Here is a 17,357-nt window from a genome sequence, read left to right on the forward strand (position 1 = left end):
TCTTCTGAATTAGGTTCCTGGTCTGTTTGAAGGAGATGAATATGCCACCCTCATGACTCAGTGTAAAGAAGGAGCACAGAAGGAAGGTTTAATGTTAGATTCACATGAGGAGCTCTACAAATGGTTCACCAGCCAAGTTATTCGCAATCTCCATGTTGTGTTCACTATGAATCCATCTTCTGAGGGCCTGAAGGACAGGGCCGCTACCTCTCCTGCCCTCTTCAACAGGTAATTGCAGTATATTTGAAGGTGTGTTTTAAATACTATGAAAACAGTATTTTTTGGGAATCCTTCACCAACGCTTTGTATTTCAGATGTGTTTTGAACTGGTTTGGAGATTGGTCAACTGAGGCGCTGTACCAAGTTGGCAAAGAGTTCACAAGTAAAATGGATCTTGAGAAACCAAATTATATTGTGCCCGATTACATGCCAGTTGTGTATGATAAGCTGCCACAACCACCATCACACAGGGAGGCTATTGTTAATAGTTGTGTGTTTGTTCATCAGACTCTTCATCAGGTATGTTTTACTATATTGCTTAACTTGTGTTGTTCTGTAGGCCTCAGTATCTTACACCATTTTCCTAAAAAGCATGGTCTTTAGCGTTCGAATAGGTTTAAAACTAATGAATAATCAACAGTTCCTTCTTTCCTAAAGGCTAATGCTCGTCTGGCAAAACGAGGAGGCAGAACCATGGCAATCACACCACGCCACTATCTGGATTTCATCAACCATTATGCCAACTTGTTCAATGAGAAACGAAGTGAATTAGAAGAACAGCAAATGCATTTGAATGTTGGCCTTAGAAAAATCAAGGAAACAGTTGATCAGGTGCATATCTTTAAAACTTTGCTCTTTGTAAAGCTTGGGGTGATTAAATAGATCTGTGTTTAATCTGAATTCTCCCATCTGACAATCTATCTCAGGTGGAAGAGTTGCGGCGTGACCTAAGAATAAAGAGTCAGGAACTGGAAGTGAAGAATGCAGCAGCCAATGACAAGTTGAAAAAGATGGTGAAAGATCAGCAAGAGGCTGAGAAGAAAAAGGTAAAAATCTTTGTTAAATCTCTTGTGCATAGTAGATATTCTTGTTTGTAACAAGAACCTGTAGAGTAAGTACTTCAGGAAGTTCAGTTTCTAAAAAGCAGCATTCTGTCTGTGAAACTTCCACCTAGGTCATGAGCCAGGAGATTCAGGAACAGCTGCACAAACAGCAAGAGGTCATTGCAGACAAGCAGATGAGCGTGAAAGAAGACCTTGACAAAGTGGAGCCTGCTGTCATTGAAGCACAGAATGGTATGTCAGCACATGAAGGAATCACAGTGTGGGATGGGATCTAAAACAGGAATCTGTGGTAACATGCTGTGGTGTGGTCTGAGTTGGTCCTGTGTAATGAAGGTGTGAGCACCTAATGTGGAGTTGAACAGTGTTGGAGAAATTCCTACTATTTGAGTTCTGATTTTGTGTTGTTTGTAGCACTGATCTGATACTCATGGCTTGTGGCTTAATTTCTGGCACACCAGCTTTAATTATTCAGTCTATGTATTTGTAAAGAGAGCTCATAATCAGAAAGGCTGGTGATGCCTTTTAACAGCATAGACAGTATACAAGCAAACTCTAATTTCATAAAACTGGGTAGAAACATTCCTTATAATATTATAAAGCTTTAAGTAAGTCATTTTGAGACAAGAGTGAGTTGCCTGTGGCCTGTTGTCAAGTTAACTCTTAGAAAAGTTTGTCTTGGGATACGATAGTTTGGAGTGTTTATCTGCTACCTCAGCTTCTTTTGAAAAGCTTGAAGCATTTTTTTATGTTAAAGGATCCAAGATCCTTTAACAGACTTGGCTAACAATTCATTTTCCTCTCTCAATCAACATTCATTATCTTTCTGGCACTGGTTAGCTGTGAAGTCAATAAAGAAACAGCACCTGGTAGAGGTCCGTTCTATGGCTAATCCACCTGCAGCAGTGAAGCTAGCACTGGAGTCCATCTGCCTCCTCCTGGGCGAAAGTACAACTGACTGGAAACAAATACGTTCCATCATCATGAGAGAGAACTTCATTCCAACTATCGTTAACTTTTCTGCTGAGGAAATCAGGTGAAGTGCAAGAGTGTCTTATGTGAAAACAACATTCACAAAGACAGAGGAAGCCTTAATTGGACTTTTCCTCTTTGTAATTGCTTTTGTTGTACTTGACTTCTTTTGAGACTACTTTACTTCTGCACTTGTTACAGAGAACAGACTACTGCAGCAAAGATACACCATACACACTGAGTGAAAACAGTTGCTGTTGGGTAACTTCAAGGCATAATTCCAAATCATTGTGCTGTTGTCCAAAGTCACGTTACTGTTTTAAACTAGTCTTCTAGCAATGACAGACCAGGTTGCTCAGGCTGACCTAGCTGCCCCTGAGTCTGAGCAAGAGGTCAGCTGAGACCTCCTGAATTCCCTCACAGCCCCAAATTGTTCTGTGATCCTGTGAGCAGAGTTCAGCAGTTTGTGATTATAAGAATTTGTTAAATAGCCTTTTATCACTCATAAGCTGTAATTTCTGATACAGTGTCTTAAACTAATCAAAACATCTCATCTCACCAAAACTGTTAGGAACTGTTCTTGTCAATTGTGAAAGGCAGACCACACTCTGAACACCTGTGTGCTGACCTCCAGTGGACTCATGCTGTCTCTAAAAACTTTCCTCTTGCAGTGATGCCATCCGGGAGAAGATGAAGAAAAACTACCTGTCAAATCCAAGTTACAACTACGAAATTGTAAACAGAGCATCACTGGCCTGTGGGCCAATGGTGAAATGGGCCATTGCACAGGTAAAGTTAGTACTGCAGGAAAGCAAATACAAGGTGAAGAGTGAGCATGAAGGTGTATGGTAGGATCTAAAGGCTGTGAATTCGCCTGTTTCAGCTAAGCAAGCTACTTTGCTTCAGAGGCATTGGTAGAATGTTCATATGAATGTTTATGGGTTCTGTAGTACTGTGCCAGAGATAGACTTTTGCACCAAGGAACTTCAGATTTACAGTGAACAATAAGTTCGCTGTTGTTTTACTGTACAAGAAAATTTTTTGAGCTTTCAGTAAGAAAAATGCTAGAATATGCTCTGCAATCCTTTTACTGAAACTTCTGCTGTCTCTGTCTTGTCTCACAGTGGGGCATGTTCACAAGCAACTCCATTAAAAGTCTTTTAGGCAGACTTTTAAATACTAGAATCCTAAATAAATAGGCTTCTGTGAGAGTGCACTCATACTTAGTTACCTAAAGTAATTTTAGTCACCTGTTGACTTGATAAAATAGTGCTTACTGCAAATGGTAGTGATGTGTAGAGATTCAGTTTAGGATAGGACCTACTGGATAGGCTGAAACTAACTGTTTTGTGGCTTGGCTGTACTGAATTCTTTACTAAGAAAGACAGAAGAGCTCAGTAGGGGCATGAATGAATAATTAAATATTTCTGTAAAACAGTGCTTACCAAGGTGGTCTTGACCTTTTTAAGACAACTTCTTGTGAGTCTACAGCACTGTAAAAGTATATGGCAAAAAACAACTGTTCTTGTGCTGGGACTTGGATTAAACTAAAGTCTTAAGGATTATCAGACAGTCATAAGTTTGTTACGTGGCTGTTAGTCCTCCTATGGGCTGCAAGTACTTCAGCTTGAAGAGATGAAATTGAGAGTGTATACCTGAATTCTGGGATTATGGTTGACACATTTTAACATGGAAAGTACAAAAGACCTATTTATTGTTAACAGCTTAACTATGCTGATATGTTGAAAAGAGTGGAACCTCTACGCAATGAGCTGCAGAAGCTGGAGGATGATGCTAAAGATAACCAACAGAAAGCAAATGAAGTGGAGCAGATGATTCGTGATCTTGAGGCCAGCATTGCTCGTTACAAAGAAGAATATGCTGTACTGATTTCAGAGGCTCAAGCTATTAAAGCAGACTTGGCTGCTGTAGAAGCAAAAGTAAGGCCTTATATATTTTAAATTTTCCATTCTTTTACCTTTGATAGTCAAAAATTGAACTATTCTTCAAGATTATGCTGAGTAAACTGAGCTGCTTCCTCTTAACTGTGCATCTGAACTATCTGCTTAATCACTTGGTCTCATGAAGCTTCTTAAGCTACTGAAACCTGGCTAGAGTTAGAAATATCCAACTCCTGTTGCCAGTTAAATAACAAGACAGTTTACGTCAGGCTTAAAATAAGCTGAAACCTTTGGAAAACAGTCATAGATGCAGCGTAATCTTGTAACAGGACTTGACATTTTTTGCAAGAGTTTCTCAGTCTATTTGATGTAATCACTAGCACATCACTACTGTGCTAGTACTTGGCCTTTTAAATTTTTCCAAGAAGAGTTGAATACCAACAAAATCAATGAACGCTGGAGTGCACACACAAAATCTAATTTCATTCTGAGTTTCTGCATTTAATTTGGACCCTGAATCGGTGTAAGTAATGTTCCTTGAAATGTTTAATACCATAATAATACATCATTTATGAGACTACTTTGCTTACTTCAAGGTAAACCGTAGTACAGCTCTTCTGAAGAGTCTTTCTGCTGAACGTGAAAGATGGGAGAAGACAAGTGAAACCTTCAAGAACCAGATGTCCACTATTGCGGGAGACTGCTTACTTTCAGGAGCTTTTATTGCTTATGCTGGTTACTTTGATCAGCAGATGCGTCAGAACTTGTTCACTACATGGTCTCACCATTTGCAGCAAGCAAATATCCAGGTAAAGACAACATCATGACAACTTAATCGTAAGTCAATTTACTGTAACGGTTCACAAAGTTATAAGATTCCTACCTAAGTAAAGAACGGGACTACTGGAGAAGTATAACTTTGCAGAGCTGCTTTTATTCAAAATGTCTTGACAGTCTGTGGTCACATACTAATGGTACGTACTTCATGCAGTTCCGTACAGACATTGCAAGGACTGAGTACCTTTCCAACGCAGATGAGCGGCTTCGCTGGCAAGCAAGTTCTCTACCCGCAGATGACCTGTGCACTGAGAATGCCATCATGCTCAAGCGCTTTAATAGGTATTTCACTCTAAGATGCAGAATTCTGAAAGTGTTCTCACAGAAGGCAGGCTTTTGTACCTGTAATGCTATAATGGGATAGAAAGTACCATGATAATAGCAGAGTGGCAAAGTCTTTGGCTACAACAAATGGGAACAAGCCCAAATACAGCAGCCATGGACACAGAATTGAAGAAGAAGAGCTGCTTACCTTTGGAAGGCCTCAGGTAGGCAGGGATCTCCAGCAAGAGATGCCCTTGCTTTTACTGCCAACCCTTAAATGAGGTCTGGGAAAGGGTGGATCCTGGCTCCACTCCTTCTGGTCACTCAGATGCATTGCATGCACCTGAGCTCCCCTGAGTAGGTTCTGCCTTCCCACCAGGTGCTCAATCACTGGTTCAGGCTGTGACTTAGCGTTTCTGCTACAGTACCCATCAGAGAATTCACAGTAACTCTTTCAAAGCATGTGAATTCATAAAACTGCTTAGAGGTTGTCTGCAGTCAAAACTCAAATAATTAAAGTGTTTTTTTGTTAACTTAGGTATCCACTGATCATTGATCCTTCTGGGCAAGCTACAGAGTTCATCATGAATGAATATAAAGACCGTAAGATAACTCGTACTAGTTTCTTGGATGATGCTTTCAGGAAGAACTTGGAAAGTGCTTTGAGATTTGGTAACCCGCTTCTGGTTCAGGTTAGTTCTGAGATCATACAGAAATTGCTTAAAATTCTTGAATTCTTCCCTGTTTACTAGAAAAGTTTGCAGTCTTTCTGTTAGTAAGATGCAAATAATATAATTTTCAAGGTATTATTAAATGAATATGAGTAGTATGTGAAGTATTAGTCTTGAGAAAAATCCTGAGAAAAATGAGATAAGCAGTTAAAAGAAGCCGTTTCCCTTTTCTACCTTATTACGGTCAGGAGCTTTTATTTTCAGGTGATCTTCTTGTACTCTCTAGACTTCTAGCCTGTCTATTCCCTTCATCCCATATGCTGTCTCTAGTCATAGTTATTAATGGCTAATATGCTTAGCTATCCAGAAATAATCTGTTCTGAGTGGTAGGAAGAAAGTAACACAAAGAAACAGACAACTAGGAATGGCTGGCTTTCACTTCTGAGATTTGTTTCCTAGCACAGAACTGGGAAAACATGTTAGCTCACAGATGAGATCAGCAGCTATTACTTGTGCTGCTTAGAATAGGACCTATTATGCATTTAAACTGACACAGCTAGACCATTAACAGTACTTCTCTACTGAGGCCTTGTATAGTAATAGCATAAACTCTGAGCTTGTGTAGCTCAGCTACAAATTGAAACCTTCTGAATGTGATCTGTATTCCAAACTGGATGCAAATTGATTGCTACTAGAGCCTTAGCTGGATGAGGGTTTTTAGCAAGAGATATGCGTAAGTAACAGTTTGTGTAACACATCTCTGCTTTTAGGATGTGGAGAGCTATGATCCAGTTCTGAATCCTGTTCTGAATCGTGAAGTCCGAAGAACTGGAGGCAGAGTTCTGATTACTCTGGGAGACCAAGATATTGATTTGTCACCATCCTTTGTTATCTTCCTCTCCACCAGAGATCCAACAGTAAGCAAAACTCAGAGCTCTTCTGTTGGTATAAATGGTGTGTCAGTGAGCTGAGAAAGTTTTTTATGTTTTCTGTGGTAGGTTGAATTCCCGCCAGACCTCTGCTCTCGTGTTACATTTGTGAACTTCACAGTAACTCGCAGCAGCTTACAGAGCCAGTGCCTGAATGAAGTCCTGAAAGCTGAAAGACCAGACGTTGATGAAAAACGCTCGGATCTCCTCAAGCTTCAGGGTATGATTACCAAAATTAGAGTAACTTCCTCTTGTTCTAAAAGAATACAGTGATTTAACTTTAGCTGTAGACATACACAGTGAAATACTTCTACAGGTGATTCCCTTGATTTTTTCATGTGGCCAGTGGCAACACTTAATCCTTAAAAACTACCACACCTATACACTATGTAACCTAATTTTTCCTCTAATTAAGGTGAATTTCAGCTGCGCTTGCGTCAGTTAGAAAAATCCCTACTACAGGCGCTTAATGAAGTGAAGGGTCGTATCCTGGATGATGACACCATCATTACTACTCTTGAGAACCTGAAGAAAGAAGCAGCAGAGGTTACTAGAAAAGTAGAGGAGACTGATATTGTCATGCAAGAAGTGGAGACTGTTTCGCAGCAGTACTTACCTCTTTCTACAGCATGCAGCAGTATCTACTTTACTATGGAGTCACTGAAACAGGTAGGATGAGCTCTTCCTACCAGAAACCTCATGTAATTACTATTCAAAGCTAATTTAGTACTGCCTAATTCCAGTCCCAACTGCAGTGTTGCAATTTTGTAGGCATAAGCCATTGACAGCAGGATTCTAGAGAGGAAACCAAACTCTTTTTGTGTTTCAGATACATTTCCTGTACCAATACTCTCTCCAGTTTTTCTTGGACATCTATCACAACGTCTTGTACGAGAACCCAAATCTGAAGGGAATCACAGACCATACTCAGCGTCTCTCAGTTATCACAAAGGATCTCTTCCAGGTTCGGTATTATACAGAGTAGATACGCTTTGACAATTTTTGAGAGGTCAGGGTTCAAGGCTCCTAATGCTACTGTCTTCACTCTTTTCTTAATAGGTGGCTTTCAATAGAGTAGCACGTGGCATGCTGCATCAAGATCATATAACATTTGCTATGTTGTTGGCCCGGATTAAACTGAAAGGCACTATAGGGTAAATGTTTTCTTACCTCACTACAGTTGAAAAAGGGAGGGATGTTTTGAAAACAACATTGAGCTTAAGTTTTCTATTCCCCTAACATTAGGGAGCCTACATATGATGCAGAATTCCAGCATTTCTTGAGAGGAAAGGAGATTGTACTAAACACTGCATCTCTCCCCAAAATCAACGGTCTGACTGTAGAGCAGACAGAAGCAATGATGAGACTGAGCTGCCTTCCTGCCTTCAAGGACCTTGTTTCTAAAGTTCAAGCTGATGAGGTAAGTGCTGGATAGGTTGTTTTTCTGCACCCAACTACTTGGCTAAGCTTTTTAGGTTTCTGATTTAAGAGCTTCATGCTTACAAGTAAGTTCTCCTAGTATAAGAAAGGAAGCCTTACAGTGTAGCTAGCTGTGGTCTTTGTGAAAATCAATGGATTTACTTCATTTGTATTGAAGCTATGACATTTGATTTGTAAGTACCAGCATTGTTCATTGCTGAGCTTTGGAAGCAGCTTCTTTTGGAAGCTCTTCTTGTTCATCTAATTTTGCAGTCAAAAACTGACATACTGTGTGTCTTTTTTACTGTATCACTATTATGTGATAATTATGCAGTAGTGGGGAACATAGCTAGCCATCCTTCCGTTGTTATGGTGAGCTCTTGCACATTAATACTTGAAAAAATCTGGATAGTACTCAGCTGCTGAACAATGTGCTCCTTTGATCAAAGGTATGACCCGAGTGTTTTAAGAATACATCAGTGTCCTGACTGTGAAACTGTATGTTCCAAAATATGTCCATATCTTCAGGAGCTCAGTTGCCTCGCCTACTATTTTTATATTCAAAGTTGAATTGTCACTGTTAACTCTAGCAAATTCTTCAGCCTAGGGTAAAACAGTGCATGCTTTGGGCAGAGATTTGGTAGAGAGCTGTAGAATCAGGGTGTGCTGGAGGCAATTGGGTAATAGAGGATATCAGTGAAATAATTGGACACATCTAAAGACAGTATAACACACAAATTATAATTTGAATTTTAGATGTGGATTTTTTTTTGTACTTGTTTTAAGTTTCTATTCTAAAGATGGATGATAGGGCAGGAGCATTAAACAGGAAAAATCTTTCAAGCTGTACATTGTGTTAATCAAACATTTAGTTACTTGGTAAAATTTTAAAAAATCTACAAGGGATTTTGCAAATAAAGGGCTAGTAGAGCTTGGTCTCTGTCAAGTTCAGCTTTACCATAGCAGCCTTTCATTTCTTACCAAAAGTCAGTTAAGTAGCTGAATAGTGCAGTACGTTAAATTCTAGATTTCAAGGCTGAAATTGAAGATCTCTGTTGCATCATGAGCAGGGCCTAGACCATACACTGCACTTCTGGTGCTGTGAAACTCCATTTCTTTGCCATTTCTGTAAGTACTTTGCCTTTTCTTTCAATACAGCAATTCTGTATCTGGCTGGATAGCAGTTCACCGGAGCAGACTGTACCGTACCTTTGGACTGAAGAAAAACCTGCAAGTAAGTTAACTTGCACTATTATCTACACCAGTTCTACTGTACTGACTTCAGTCTAAGTAGAATCAATCCTAAAATGCAGATGGAATAGGAAAATCACAAACTTGGGACTGCAGAAGAAACATGGTCTGTTTTTAATAAAGAAAAAAACGCCACTTCTGTACACAGCATTTGTGGGCAGTCGTTACTGTACTTTTTTCATGCTCCCTGTTCTGTGATCTATGCTTTGACTTCTAGGAAGCACAGTAGTCTGAAAAGCCCCAAGTTTGATACATTTTCTGAGGGTAGGGCTGCTCTTCTAGAATGTTTTCTCCTGCAGTTGCAACTAAGCATGAAGTCTTAATTCTTGCTGCAGTAGTTGTGAGTGCTAATTTATTAAGAGTTGCTTGCATCTTTGGAAGTAACCAGTGCCCCTCAGTTATTCCTTTGTCTGAAAGGTAATGCTAGGAAATGCTTGCCATTTGTGGTTATTCAAGACTCATTCCTGTAAATAATTTTTTATGCTAAGGTTTCTAAGCTGATATTTATTAGATACTGTAATGCTGCTTGAGCATTAACTGAAGCAACTTTACGTTACCTATTCTGTCCATTCTAGACAAGTATATAATACTTCAGAGTCTTGCAGAGCAAGTTACTGAATGAGTGAGATAATGGGAAGAGATCTGTTGTCCCTGAAGGTTTAAAATCGCATTGTGGCAATTCTAGACCATAGGTTTTGTGAACAGGTAGCATTTCTGTAGAAGCATCTTATCAAGTAGGCTTTTAAAAGGCTTGCAGCATGAGAAATTGAGGAGGTAGTTAAATGTCACAGAAGACATTTCAGCTGAAGCTGGTACATTTCTTCTTACTGTCAAAGGCAACATAGAGTATAAGCACTCCATGAATATGTTGCAGCAGATCTTTCAGAGGGATAATTACTCTGTAAATACTTAGTGTTTGGAGTGAGATAGGAAAAACAGAATGGAGGATTGAAAAGAAGGTGCTGAGGGTTGATTTTCTTACCTTTCCACCTAATTCTGTATCCCCTCTCCAGCTCCTATTGGACAGGCCATTCATCGCTTGCTTCTGATCCAGGCCTTCCGTCCAGATCGCTTGTTGGCAATGGCGCATACGTTTGTTTCAACAAATCTTGGAGAGTCTTTCATGTCCATTATGGAGCAGCCTTTAGATCTGACGCACATTGTAGATACAGAGGTAAGTTTCCTGTTTGTGAAAGGACAAAATCCTAGGGTAATGCTCTGTGCTATTTTGCATGAGTTCCATAGCAAGTAAACTTGTTCACAGCACATTTTTTCCCCTTACCCTTCTGTCTGTGATATGAAGAATGGATTGTTTTCTTATTTGTTAAAATAAGGATAACATGATGACTTTAGCTGGCCAGAGGGAGGGAAGACTGAGCTTTATGCCTTCATGTATTCATGCAGTGACTGCTTCATCTTATTTAAAATTCTTGTACAACAGGTGAAACCTAATACCCCTGTGCTGATGTGTTCAGTTCCTGGTTATGATGCCAGTGGTCACGTTGAAGACCTTGCAGCTGAGCAGAATACACAGATTACTTCCATTGCTATTGGTAAGAACTTAACATTTTTCATGATCTAAGCATAAATAAAACTGTTAGCAGTAAGAGCTTTAACAACTTTCTGTCTTCCAGGTTCTGCTGAAGGATTTAACCAAGCAGATAAAGCAATAAACACAGCAGTGAAATCTGGAAGGTACATTGTCTATTTTTTAACTAGAATGCCACCTGGTAGGGAGGTTGGAGTGGGAGAGTAATAATGTATTGCTTGAGTAGATAAAACTGTGAGGAAAAGATTCAATCTTCTGAGCTGAAATTTAGAATAATTTATGCACAGCTGTTCAACTTCAGTATTTTCAGGAGGAGAGGTGGGTTGTAGCTGCAGAACTGGATAGGTAGCCCATTTACAGTAGTTACTGATTCTATATAAAAGAAGGGTTTAAAAGATGGAGGAAAACCTGTAGCATTAATATCAGATTCTGTTATTCTTGTGATAGTGACTGTGATCCATGAGCTGCACGCTAAATAACATTTGTTCTGTTTCAAAACTTCATAGGTGGGTAATGCTGAAGAACGTTCACCTGGCGCCTGGCTGGCTCATGCAGCTGGAAAAGAAGTTGCATTCCTTGCAACCCCATGCTTGCTTCAGACTCTTCCTTACTATGGAGATCAATCCAAAGGTAATGCTGATCTGAAACTTGATGCTTTGGTAGAGTATCTGGCTTGCAGAACCAAGAATGCTACCCAGGGAATGATTTCTCATGACTGCCTCTCTCCATTAGTAAAAGGAGAACGCATGCTGACAGGGTTTGGTTTTGGTAATTTCATTGTACCTGAAAACTTTATATCATTCCTTCCACTAATGACTTCAGCCTCCCAAAGAAAGGCAGGACTCACTGTGTGTGCTCAGAATGAGGTTTTGAATCTAACACTAATGGTGTTAGAGGGATTTAATGTAGTGAAGGCTGGAGGAGTTGGATTTGAGCTTGTTAGTCTTTTCTCTTCTAGGTGCCAGTGAATTTGTTACGTGCTGGCCGAATCTTTGTGTTTGAACCTCCTCCTGGTGTAAAGGCAAACATGCTGAGGACTTTCAGTAGCATTCCAGTATCTAGAATGTGCAAGGTAAGGCTGTGACTTCGATGGGTGAAATGGAAATGTCAGAATGCATTTGTTAGAATTGTACTTTATAAAGATGGCAAAACTTCAGCTTCTAAGATGTACATAGAATGTCTTGTTCGTGCAGAAGTAAAGTAGTTGTTCCATCTGTTGATAGAACATACTCAGTTTTGGTTGCAATCTAGTACTAAATCTGCTATTTTCTAGCCTTTTAGCAGGCTTTGTTTTTTATGAGTTCACTTGAGTAATAAGCTTTTTTTTTTTTTTTTTCTCCCTCTACTTCTAGTCTCCAAATGAACGTGCTCGTTTATATTTCCTGCTTGCCTGGTTCCATGCCATTATCCAGGAGCGTTTGCGCTATGCTCCATTGGGTTGGTCCAAGAAGTATGAATTTGGAGAATCTGATCTGAGATCTGCCTGTGACACAGTAGATACATGGCTGGATGACACAGCAAAGGCAAGTAGTCTTGTACTCTAGGCATAGGTATTATTTAGATTACTTAACTTCTTCAGTCGTTCAGTCTCTTTCTGGAAACATTTAGCTACTCAAATGAGTAGGCTTAAATAATCTGCTTGCAATTTAGCTTAGTTGCTGAGTATGATTCCTCTATCAGACGGGTGAGGAGGATGCTTTCCTGCTAATTGCAGTGCATTTTTCTTACAGGGCCGCCAGAACATTTCACCTGACAAAATCCCCTGGTCTGCCTTAAAGACGCTGATGGCGCAGTCTATCTATGGAGGCCGCATCGATAATGAATTTGATCAGCGTTTGTTAAACACTTTCTTGGAACGTCTGTTCACTACTCTGAGTTTTGACAGCGAATTCAAACTGGCTTGCAAAGTTGATGGACACAAAGATATTCAGATGCCAGATGGAATCAGGTATCATTTTCCTTACCTAGATTTCTGTGTGCTTTCTTAAACTAAAACTTAGCCCTGATCTGTATCTGCGTTGGTGTTCAGCTGTGTAAACATTTGTCTCGGGCAAATGATTACCTTGCCATTCTAATAATGGAAGGCCTTCTAACCAAAATTCTTATTTGCAGACGTGAAGAATTTGTCCAGTGGGTTGAGATGCTGCCAGATACTCAGACACCATCATGGCTAGGCCTGCCAAATAACGCAGAAAAAGTTCTTCTTACCACGCAAGGTAAAAACAGAACTTTAGCAATGCCCTACATAGATTAGAAGGCCAACAGTTTAACTGAAAAACAGATGAGAAATGTAAGTCCTGACAAAGAATAAAACATTAGCTTCTCCCCCCAACATAGTTGGTTTAACTTCTGCAAGGTAAGTGTTTCAGCATTCCAGGAACTGTCAAGAAGCTTGTGAATTCAAAAGCTGGTTACATGGAGCCTTCCAGATGTCAGGTTCCCATCCTGATTCTGGAAAGCTTTATTGTCAGCCCCAGAACTCCATGCAGCTAGACAGTTCTGAATCTTAGGTCAAGAGCTGAAGGAGAGGGTGCTGGTTCTTGCATATGGTAGGATGTTTTCACCTCAATGCCAATGCTTTTCTGACTAACAGCGTACCTTTTCTGTGTTTTAGGCATAGATATGATCAGTAAAATGCTGAAAATGCAGATGCTGGAGGATGAAGATGATCTAGCTTATGCAGAAACTGAGAAGAAGACAAGAACTGATTCTACATCAGATGGTCGCCCAGCCTGGATGAGAACACTGCATACCACTGCTTCTAACTGGCTTCACCTTATCCCACAAACTCTCAATCATCTGAAGCGGACTGTGGAAAACATTAAGGTAAGAATTAAGTTTTGTCTAATGTGAACATAGTAACTGCACGAGTTCTGATGTATTGGAGAAAGTGCATTGTGACTTCAAGCACCACCAGTTAAGCTGTTCTGTGGGACAGCGAAACTTGTATCAGTGCTGATTCTAACTGCCTCAGCTACATCGTGCCCCACTGAATTTCTTGAACTGCTCTTAGAATTTGGCTCTGTGTTTTTAAGGAATTCTTTAAATCACAGGAACTGCTTCTGAAGCTTCTTTGTGATAAAGTAGCAAGAATCCTTTTGTTCTTGTAGCAAACTGGCTGCTGCTTGTGATACTGCCTTTACAGCGAGTGCACACAAATTAATGTTAAAGTTCTGTGATAGTAAGGGAATATAAGGCAGCAGCTTCTGCTGAGTAATAGCACACGTTTCAGAGGGAAGCTCTTGGCTGAGCTTTAACTCTGGAATAAGCTCCTCAGTTTAAGATGTCCGTGACTGCCTAATTGCTTCTGAAGGCGTAACTGTGGGACAGCAGGTGAGAACCTATTGTTGCTGATCAAGAGCAATCCAGAATTGATTTGAAGGAGCTGCAGCACACAGTCTGCATTCGTTGCTCAACTGGAAGTCTTCTACTGGCAGTTTTCCAGCAGGAATGTTAAACGTTAATCTGCAACTTATTTCAAATGTTCTGATGATCAGGATCCTTTGTTCCGGTTCTTTGAGAGAGAGGTGAAAATGGGAGCTAAGCTGCTTCAGGATGTGCGTCAGGACCTTGCAGATGTGGTTCAAGTGTGTGAAGGAAAAAAGAAACAAACCAACTACCTACGTACGCTCATAAATGAACTGGTGAAAGGTACGTGTGGTAATTAAAACTGATATCTCCCTGTGCTCTGTTCGCCTCTAGTACTCTGTAAGTTAGAGTACTTTAGAGTTCTTTTTTCTTAAAAAAGGAACTGCAGGAAAATCGGGATTGGCTTTACCCTTTGGGACAGGCATCCCTTTTGAGTTGAGCACAGAAATGTAATTAGTTTAATTTGGGATTTTAAGTTGGGGTCAGTAATTCTAGACTTTTTCAGATAGCTGCTAACGTAAACTTAATTTCTAAGCTGAAATGTTACTAGATTCTTTCAGTGTTTAAATGGTGATGGAACAAAGTTAATTATAGCACAAAGTGAGTAATATCGTTCCAAATAAAATCTTCTAGAAATTTCCTGACTTTCCTAAGCTTCTCTTTCAAGACTACAGGTAAACTTGCATTTCTAATAATACCTGAAGATCTGATGTTGAAGTACCACTCCAATATCTGTTTTGAACAAAAACATTACGTAAAGCACAAGAACTTGACCAGCTCCTTCTAAGGAACTCAAATCTTCAAGAAAAGATAAAGATCAGTTATTAGAGCATACGGGTGCATGTAACTGAAGTTGCTTTTGAACGCTTTCTGTAACTGGATGGCATTTTAAGTACTGGACCTAGAGGCTATCTTAAATGTTTTTACTTCCCAAGGAGCATTGTAATAGACACTTGTGTCCTGATCCAAGCCTTAAATGGTTATTGGAAGAGAAAGAAAAGTGGATAGTGTGAAAACAGTGCACAAATCTTAATTTTAATCACATTTTCCATAGGTATCTTGCCTCGCAGCTGGTCTCATTACACAGTGCCAGCTGGAATGACTGTGATTCAGTGGGTGTCTGACTTCAGTGAACGCATCAAACAGCTGCAGAATATTTCCCAGGCTGCTGCCTCTGGCGGAGCAAAAGAACTAAAGGTATTTTGTCCTGGTATCACCTAGGGGTCGTATCTGGATTTAGGTGCATAACTACTTTATGGAGTCTTCATATCAAGACTTCTTAGAGGTTCCTTAGGCAAAATAGCTTCAGTCAGCTTTTCATAAATGTGCTTGTAAATACTGTTAATTATCTACTGATGCCAAAATAATGCGGGCACAGCCTAACATGTAGATCAGAGGGAAAAACAGTATTTTTACAGTGACAGATAGCATAGACTTAAAGGAAAAAAGCAGTTTAGCAGTTACACAGTGTTCCAGCAGCAGGAAAAATTTAACAAATTTAGATTGATGAAGTAACATCTATAATAATTGCTACTCTTTTTCCCCTTCCCTTCTCCATTAGAACATCCATGTGTGCCTCGGTGGCCTGTTTGTACCAGAGGCATACATTACTGCTACACGGCAGTATGTTGCACAGGCAAACAGCTGGTCCCTGGAGGAGCTCTGCCTTGAGGTCAATGTTACAACCACCCAGAATGCTGTGCTGGATGCATGCAGCTTTGGAGTCACAGGTAAAACTCACTCTGGAAAGAGGGGTCCCTGTTCTACAGTACTTTCAGAAGGTGCTGGCTTTAAATGGGCTGCGTCACATGAGAAAGTCGTATCACTGCAAGAATTACTGGACGCTTTCTGAAGTTGTTAAATACTTTCCTATTAATAATATACTTTATCATGGTAATAAATGTCAAGACTCAGGTCAATATATGTTTTAAGCAGTATTCCATAGAGTATCTGTCACAACTTTTCTACTTGGGGCATGAAATACTTACGGCTCTTTTATGAGACAAAGGGGAGAACCAGCACGACAATAGTTTAAAACATATTCTTGCAGACCGTGATGGATTAACATCCCAGTTCTTAAACAGTACAGAGGGAGATTTGCTTTCCTTAGATATAAGAAAACTCTCAGAACTCTAAAGTGTACTTCAATTTACAGGCCTGAAGCTTCAAGGAGCTACTTGCAGCAACAACAAGCTGTCACTTTCAAATGCTATTTCAACTGTATTACCTATTACACAGCTTCGTTGGATCAAGCAGACAAATGCTGATAAAAAAGCAAATGTTGTAAGTATTGATGAAAATAGTGTAAAAAAAAACAAAACACCTCTTATAATTAGGTCCTCTTGTAGCTGTCCAACTAGAATTATTGTGCTAAAGCACTGTGGCTGCCTTTTTTCTGGCACCACAGACAAAGCTGTTTCTTTACTGATATTCTCAGTATCAGGGGTAGCAAAGTTCCAGACTGACCACAGACAGATGCAGCACTGGGCTAGGTCATTCCTGTGTAGTTAGATAAGGGGGGGAAGTATCCAGAAAATATTAAACCTGTATTCAAGCCAAAACTTAAATTTATTTGTGTAAAGGAGGCTATCCTTTAAAGTTAATTTGTTATACCTGTGTACTGGTCTCATATGTTGAATACTGAGTTACCTGAGACTGAATTCCCATCTTATAAATACCTCTAAGCAGTACAGGAACTTCTTCCTGTCTTCAGCTACCTTGCATAACTCTTCTGTATCCATGTTTCTTCCAGGTGACATTACCTGTTTATCTGAACTTCACTCGTGCTGATCTCATTTTCACGGTTGATTTTGAAATAGCTACCAAGGAAGATCCTCGTAGTTTCTATGAACGTGGTGTTGCAGTTCTCTGCACTGAGTGAAAAACTTTACATTGGTAATACTGTAATAAATGTCACTCTTCTGTGTATTCCTCTCCTAGACGTTGTAGTGGATGTGATTAGGTTGTCAGGTGGTTTTGTGTGAAGTTGACTTTGAAGAAGAGGGGGCAGTAATTTGAAAGCTGGTGGGCTAGATTTGTTTGAAGGAATACCGAGTGAGATTTTTAGATGGTTATTGACAGGCAGATTTGCTCGTAGTGTTATAGGAAATAAAATCTATAGCAAGTTGTCTGAC

At 39.8% G+C, this 17,357-nt stretch overlaps 1 protein-coding gene across 1 annotated transcript in view; it reads left to right on the forward strand.

The window, feature by feature from the left end:
• Positions 1 to 17,357, forward strand: part of DYNC1H1 (dynein cytoplasmic 1 heavy chain 1) — a 44,126-nt gene extending 26,769 nt beyond the window's left edge. Inside the window, exons 47-78 of the mRNA XM_021403494.1 lie at positions 14 to 228; positions 315 to 519; positions 658 to 831; positions 927 to 1,046; positions 1,175 to 1,295; positions 1,902 to 2,097; positions 2,705 to 2,822; positions 3,758 to 3,973; positions 4,531 to 4,743; positions 4,926 to 5,053; positions 5,574 to 5,727; positions 6,477 to 6,623; positions 6,705 to 6,855; positions 7,051 to 7,304; positions 7,465 to 7,599; positions 7,695 to 7,789; positions 7,881 to 8,055; positions 9,213 to 9,288; positions 10,319 to 10,479; positions 10,747 to 10,858; positions 10,940 to 11,000; positions 11,361 to 11,484; positions 11,813 to 11,926; positions 12,207 to 12,377; positions 12,585 to 12,802; positions 12,967 to 13,070; positions 13,469 to 13,680; positions 14,352 to 14,505; positions 15,278 to 15,420; positions 15,785 to 15,953; positions 16,379 to 16,506; positions 16,976 to 17,357. Of these exons, the coding sequence (XP_021259169.1) occupies positions 14 to 228; positions 315 to 519; positions 658 to 831; positions 927 to 1,046; positions 1,175 to 1,295; positions 1,902 to 2,097; positions 2,705 to 2,822; positions 3,758 to 3,973; positions 4,531 to 4,743; positions 4,926 to 5,053; positions 5,574 to 5,727; positions 6,477 to 6,623; positions 6,705 to 6,855; positions 7,051 to 7,304; positions 7,465 to 7,599; positions 7,695 to 7,789; positions 7,881 to 8,055; positions 9,213 to 9,288; positions 10,319 to 10,479; positions 10,747 to 10,858; positions 10,940 to 11,000; positions 11,361 to 11,484; positions 11,813 to 11,926; positions 12,207 to 12,377; positions 12,585 to 12,802; positions 12,967 to 13,070; positions 13,469 to 13,680; positions 14,352 to 14,505; positions 15,278 to 15,420; positions 15,785 to 15,953; positions 16,379 to 16,506; positions 16,976 to 17,104 (4,893 nt within the window). The 3' untranslated portion in view covers positions 17,105 to 17,357. The remainder of the gene's footprint in view (positions 1 to 13; positions 229 to 314; positions 520 to 657; positions 832 to 926; positions 1,047 to 1,174; positions 1,296 to 1,901; positions 2,098 to 2,704; positions 2,823 to 3,757; positions 3,974 to 4,530; positions 4,744 to 4,925; positions 5,054 to 5,573; positions 5,728 to 6,476; positions 6,624 to 6,704; positions 6,856 to 7,050; positions 7,305 to 7,464; positions 7,600 to 7,694; positions 7,790 to 7,880; positions 8,056 to 9,212; positions 9,289 to 10,318; positions 10,480 to 10,746; positions 10,859 to 10,939; positions 11,001 to 11,360; positions 11,485 to 11,812; positions 11,927 to 12,206; positions 12,378 to 12,584; positions 12,803 to 12,966; positions 13,071 to 13,468; positions 13,681 to 14,351; positions 14,506 to 15,277; positions 15,421 to 15,784; positions 15,954 to 16,378; positions 16,507 to 16,975) is intronic.

This window comes from Numida meleagris, chromosome 6, assembly GCF_002078875.1.
Source record: "Numida meleagris isolate 19003 breed g44 Domestic line chromosome 6, NumMel1.0, whole genome shotgun sequence".
NCBI lineage: Eukaryota > Metazoa > Chordata > Aves > Galliformes > Numididae > Numida > Numida meleagris.